Below are 6,681 nucleotides of genomic sequence, written 5' to 3' on the forward strand. Positions count from 1 at the left end.
CAAGAGAATAGTACTGGAGTAAGACTCCAAGGATTTTGTTACTGTTGTTTTAGGGATGTTTGTATATTTTAAGTATCCTAGTGTGAACTTGTACTTGTTTGAATGTTAATTATAACTGAAATTTAAAGTTATTCTTCTCATGAACACTGCCTGCTTTGTGACTTCATTCTATTATAAAGCAGAAATTTTAAAAACTTATGACCATTTAAAAAGACTTTTTTCCCCCGAAAAAAAAAAATACTAAAACAAAAGGGAAGGGTGATAATTTTGGAACAATAAGTACAAAAATGTTAATAGTTACTCTTACTGTGATAGAGTTAGGGTGATTTTTGTTCTCTTTATACTTTTCTAAATAGTGATTTTATTTGTACTGATTTCCTTTTGATTTGTTAAGTGATCGCATATCTTAAATGCCTTCATCTTAAATGTTTTAAATTAAATGTTCTCATTAGTTAAACTTTTATTATTATTAAATATTAATTTTTAATTGGAAAGAAACACAAGTCTCTAAAAGAAAAGAAAATTAACTAAATTATCTTGAGCCTATTCAACATAGTCCTCTGTAAAAAGATCAAGGGTCACATGGGGACAGCCAAATCTGACCTGTATCAACTCCACAAAGGGGAACTGTCCCTATCCACAGCATTAGTAGCACCAAATCAATTCCCGTGAGGTCACACATGTACCCCACACTCCTCTCATTCTTCTCATCTCAATACTAGTCTTACTGCTTTTCTGGGTCCAAGATAGCTCACAGACCACATAGAACTATACTGAGGAAATACAAATTTAAATCCAGATTATTACCTATATAGTCAAAACAGCTCCCAAAGTGTTCATACAGGCGCCTCTGCCTCAAGCCTCGTGGCTTTTTTGCCAGTGTTCCCTAGTTCTCAATCCTGCCAATATTGGCTCTCCCTCAACAAGATCCCATCTCACATCGGGTCTCCAGGTCTGCCATAGGCCTTACTGCCGTAGGTGTAGCTAGAACAAGAAGGTTGTCCTATATTCTCTTGCTTCTTGTTCAGTGGTACCAGAAGATCTGTGTGCGTCTCAATACTGGCTTGCTCAATTCAATGGCAAGATTAGCCAATCCCATTGTCAGATGGTCCCCTTGTGCAGAGGCTAACATGCCCCATTCACATATTCCCGCTTTTCTACATAGCAAAGTCAGACAATGGCTAGGAAAATAAATTCTATGTCCTCGGAGTTGTCCTTCTGCTTGCCACATTTTTGTTGCTCTGATTCATGTGCAGGTCTAAAGATCTCACAGTTTCTTCATCAAATGCTTATTAAGACCATGTCAGATAGAGAAAGGGAAGAAAGCCCTCAGCAAGATAGATTGACACCCATACAGTGGTCTTTAGCATATCAGAGATGCTAAGGAAAGTGTAGGATAGACCTTGATTCAGATCTAATGTTCATAGGGTCATTAGGAGTTGTGGTTAACTTGATGACACCTAATAACACCAGTAAGGCATGACCCACGCCTTCTACTCCAGGTCAGACCCTGATGTCACTCCACAAGCTTACCAGGTTACAAAAAGAGCACAGTTGTGGAGAAAGTCATAAGCTCTGATGCATAGATTTTTGACCTATCTTTCCTACGCTGCTGATACTTTTCAAGTTGTTTTTTAAATACGAAAAGTCTAGTTCATATTAACTTGGACTTTCTCAGGCAGCCACAAAGAACTTTAGTGGCACTATGGTTAAGCATTTGTGTGAACCCACCAAATTCTCTAAGGAAGAAAGATGAGGCAGTTCTGTTCTGCCCTTTAAGGTAGATCACTGAGCCAGAGTCAACTTGGCAGCAGTGGGATTGGTTAGATTAATTGATTATTTTGAAGCAATACATAAAAAGTTAGTGTTTTGCTGTAATAAGCTGTTACAAAGTTCCCAACTTAGTGTCTAAAACTAAGGAGAAGCTTCTAAATCCCACTGACAAAGTCCATAGACTTTCCATTCACCTCCATGTTAACAGGGACTTCTGTGGCGTAGAAAAGCCCTGGAGGAGGCAAAACAGCTGTGATGGTTGCATCCGGCATGAATAGAAGAGACAAATGTGTGTTTTCCCAGACTTATCCTCAGCTCCAGGGACTGAACAACCAGCATACATTTAGGAAGTTTTATTGCAGATTTGTCTTCTTTCAGAAATACTCTCTAAAGACACTGATTAGGTGGTAGTGCCTTTGGGAGTAGTCCTTACTGTTTGAATCCTCTGATGTGAAGAATTTTGTCTTTGGATGTGTTTTGATAGCCCTAGGCAAACATCACTCAAGAAAAGATAGCATCACTGATGCCGGTGAGAAAAACAGCTGTGGCACCTGTGAAGACCCTGGGTCGCTGCTGCAGGTGAGTGGTGGTGTTGCTATTTATAGAGCATAGAGTACTGTGGATTGGCCCAGCTCTTGGGAATTAGAGTCAAAGCTAATTAAACCATAAGGTTGATGCTCAGGTTCCTTCTAATCCCTTCAGTCTCTGCAGAGTGTCACCTTCCTTATAATGAGTGTGTTTGAAAGAAAGGAAATTAAATGTGGAATTTAATAAATTGTCAGTCTTCGTTTTGGTTTCAATCCCTAAGATCTACCCTGTTCCATGCAACAAAAATTCAGTGGTTGCAAATAAAAATTTACTATGCTACCAGGTTCAGATTGAAATTCTAGATTATACTTTAAAAGTGCACCCAACTTCCCAGAACAATGCAAACATGAACCTTTCAAAGACATGGCTCCGGTTTATAATTCCCAGATATCCACATATTCTGTTGTTGGGTGTTTTCAAGATCCTGAGCTGAAGGGTGATCCATTACTGTGTATGTGACATGTGAGTGGACTGGGAAGCAGTGACACTGCACTCCAGATACATTTCATTTCTCTTTTTACAGTTTGACCATAAAGCTGTTGCTAATCAACTGCTGGAAATAACCAACAGGAAAAATATCCCTCCCTTCAACCAGAAATGTCTCTCTAAACTAATCAAAAAGTAAGTGATTGGGTAAGATTTCATCATGATTAGTCACGTTCAAGTTCAATGCTTTTGTTAATCCCATGGTATAGGACCAGTTATTGCCAAGTTTAACTTTGGTTTTGGACTTTTTGTGTGAGTGTACCGTCAAATCAGATCTGACTGGTACAGGAGGAGATTGCCCCTCCTTTCCCAGCAGAGCATCTGGTGGATTCGAACCGTGAGCCTCTAGGATTGTAGTTGCAGCTCCTTGCCACTAGGCCACCAGAGCTCCACCCATTTAGTCATTCTTAAATATATTTATAACATTAATTATAATGTATAAATACAAGCAATATGTTTCACCAATATTTTATACATGCTTTCCCTCTATCCTACTAACCTGAGTAATTTTCATTCCCCAATTCAGCCTTTCCCATGCCCTGCTATCATCGACAACTAATTCTATCTGTAAATTGTTCTTTAATTTTTATTATAGTGGTCTTACATCATTATAGCTCTTTTGCAACTGATGTACTTTATTGTGCTTAACAGGATAGAGGAACAACAAAAATGATTAAAAAAAAAAAGAATGACTAAATGGAGTTGCAATTACAATGTTATACAGCAAAATACATCTAAATGGTCAAATGAAAAACCAGTAAGATAGGCACATTTTCTCTGAAAGAAAAGTGAATAAACAACCATACCTGAATTTTTCCATAGAAGCTCAGTGTCCCTTATCTTTATTAACTTCATATTCTTTTTTTCCCCCAGGTTCCAAGACTTTTCTGAAGGTAAGGAAAGCCTGATTATAGTGTTGTACATGAATGTGGACATTCATGTAAATGGAGCCCTGGTGACGCAGTGGTTAAGCAGTTGACTGCTGATGAAAACTTGGCAGTTTGAATTCACCAGCTCTTCCCTGAGACGAAGGTGTGACTGCCTACATTTAAAGATTGGCAGCCTTGGGAATCCCATGAGGCAGTTCTGCTCTGCACTGTAGGGTGTCTGTAGTCAGAATTGGTGATAAGTTTTTTTGGTTTGGTTGAAGACATTTTGGAAGTCTGGTTTGGAGACTTTTTAAAGTTATGGTGTCCCTTTCATAGGAAGAGGGCCTCTGCCACCACTGCTGAGCCCTGGGCCTCAGCACCAAGTGCCAGAGCTTCCTGCCCACCACCCACTGAACATCCCAAGGACTCTGGCTGAGCCACACTTGCTATGGCTGAAAATTCCAGAGTAAAAAGTGCCCTGTGGCCATATCATGTTCGTACATGATATGGCATTTGGGTTTCTTATTTTAGCTCAAGAAGGATTCAGCTTGAAAGGAAATTTCATCTCAAAAAGTCCTTGGAATTTTCTCATAATCAGTTATCCCAAGGAAAGCGACTGTCCATAAGCTTAGTCATTCCATTGGACCAAGAAAATTATCCCCTGCCACAGAGACCCCGTGTTGACCATGACTTTTAATCCTTTGCCTTCTCAATTGGCAAATCTGTGAAGTTTCAGACCCCTCTGACTCCTGGGTCAGCTTTCACATTTTGTTTAAAGACAATGGGGAGTAGCAGTGATGAGATAGAAAACAGGGTCAAAGTCTGCCAGTTCAGATGGAGAGGGACAAAGCCCTGAAAGTCTCAGAAATCTGACCAGGTGCACTTTGGTGTCTAGCAGGCACTTTATCCCGGTTCGATTTTGATGAGAACATTTCTGCTGGTGAAGATGAGCAACCCAACAGTCAAGGACAGAATAAGAAAAAGGGGAATAAGCCTTCAGTGCAAACCCATTTGGGAAAGGAGAAAGGTGAGCTGCAAAACTTAATCTCAGAGAATTTGGCTTTTTTATTTTTATTTCCCTTGTATTTTTATTTATTAATTTTTTCATTGTTAAATATTTTCTTCCCTCTACGTCTCCAGCCTTCCCTGAAATGCACCTCTTTTTCCAAATTGTTGTCACACTTATAATGCCTAATCATGTTTCTTCCTCTCATCTGTTCTAATGCCATGTTCATTATCCACTCTTTCCATTCTCTCCCCAACCCCACCCCCCATTTGTCCTGTTTTATATGAGTGGTGTTATGCATTATCTGTCTTTTTGTGGCTGAGATCTTTCACTCAGCATAATATGCTCCAGGATAATCCATGTTGTATGTTTTACGAGTTCATTGTTTTTCGGTGCTGTGTAATATTCCATTGTGTGACCGTATCATCGTTTTTCTATCAGTTCATTTGTTGATAAGCACTTGGGTTGCTTTTGTGAATAACGCAGCAATAACCATGGGTATCCATACATCTGTTTGAGTTGTGGCTTTGGTTTCTTTAGAGTATACTCCCAACAGTGGAATTCCTGGGTAAAATGATATTTCTATTTCCAACTTTCCAAGAAAGTGCCAGACTACCTTCTATAGAGGCTATACAATTTTACACTCCCACCAGCAGTGAATAAGTTCTAATCTCTCTACAACCTCACCATCATTTGTTTGCTGCTCTGTTTAACTTGGCTAGTGTTGCTGGAATGAGATGATATAGTTGTTTTGATTTTTAAACATGTGTTTGCCATCTGAATATCTTCTTTGGTGAAATGTCTATTCATTTCTTGTGCCCATTTGATGATTGGGTTGTTTATCTTTTTCTTGTTGAGGCGCTGAAGTATTCTATACATTTTAGATGTAAGTCCCTTATCAGCTATGTTATTGCAAAGTGTTTTTTTTCCTAGTCTGTAGGGTTCCTTTTTACCCTGTTGAAGAAGTTTTTTGACATGCTTAGGGATTTTATTCTTAGCGGGTCCCATTTATATATTTTATTTTCTCCTAGTTGTAAGTTTGTTTTGTTTTTAAAACAAAGTGTGGGTGTAGCCGGCCCTGCTGTGGCCAGGCCTGGCTGTGAATTCTCAGGAAGTTCTTGAATGTCTTTGTAGTTTATCAGCAAAGCAAGAATCTCTACTTCTTTAAAAATCAGAAAAGGAAAAGTCTTTTTCAGATTTTATGCAGTGCTTACTACTTCACCTCATTAAGTTAAAAAGCTTCTCCTTACTCTTAATAAGGAACAGCTTTTAAGGAACACCTGGTGGCAGAGGATGTAGAGATACCAGACAGATAATTCTTTTTGGAGCATTAAGTTCATTATTATAATACACTGAATCTGTCTTTTACTTAAATTTATATTAGGTCTCTAATATCTAGGTATTTCAGTACCTTTTATGTTGAGATAAGCAAGGTTTCCAACCACAGTGAATGAGAAGAGTTGGGTTCAGTGCACCATCCAGGACAGAACTTTCCTCGTGGTAAAATTCCCTCCATGATTATGGTCTCATAGCATGTCATGTTGGCATCAAGTTAATTTTCTTGCTTTTTGTTCCTTTTAGGAAACAAATCTTTACATGTAGAGGAAGAAGAGAGTGGAGGCAGTACTCAGAAGAGGAAAAGGAAAAAGAAAAAGAAGAATCATCTCCAGCCTGAAAATTTGAGCTCAGGGGACAAAGCCATGTCCTCCAACCAGAACGAAAGCAATGAACCAGAGGGAAAGAAGAGGAAAGCCCAGAAGGTTCTAAGTGTGGCTGAGACAGAGGCGGAAGCTTCCAGCACCATGAAGCAGGGTGGCTTGGTGCATGCGCCAACCATGCTGACATACAACAAAAAGAAACGGCCCAAGAAGAAGATTCTAAGGGTCCGGCAGAAGGTCCCAGGATTAGTGGTGCCACCTCCAAAGGACACAGTTCAAAGTGGCCCCAGCAGTGACCACG

The 6,681-nt window shown here is 39.4% G+C and overlaps 1 protein-coding gene across 1 annotated transcript in view; it reads left to right on the forward strand.

Annotated features, from left to right (window-relative positions):
• RRP1B (ribosomal RNA processing 1B) overlaps positions 1 to 6,681 on the forward strand; it is a 32,130-nt gene that overhangs the window by 19,136 nt on the left and 6,313 nt on the right. The window contains exons 8-13 of the mRNA XM_006894053.1: positions 891 to 952; positions 2,258 to 2,352; positions 2,885 to 2,982; positions 3,721 to 3,740; positions 4,612 to 4,743; positions 6,304 to 6,617. Of these exons, the coding sequence (XP_006894115.1) occupies positions 891 to 952; positions 2,258 to 2,352; positions 2,885 to 2,982; positions 3,721 to 3,740; positions 4,612 to 4,743; positions 6,304 to 6,617 (721 nt within the window). The remainder of the gene's footprint in view (positions 1 to 890; positions 953 to 2,257; positions 2,353 to 2,884; positions 2,983 to 3,720; positions 3,741 to 4,611; positions 4,744 to 6,303; positions 6,618 to 6,681) is intronic.

The sequence above is a fragment of the Elephantulus edwardii genome, unplaced genomic scaffold (genome assembly GCF_000299155.1).
Source record: "Elephantulus edwardii isolate Elephantulus edwardi_28Jun2011 unplaced genomic scaffold, EleEdw1.0 scaffold00133, whole genome shotgun sequence".
Taxonomy (NCBI): domain Eukaryota; kingdom Metazoa; phylum Chordata; class Mammalia; order Macroscelidea; family Macroscelididae; genus Elephantulus; species Elephantulus edwardii.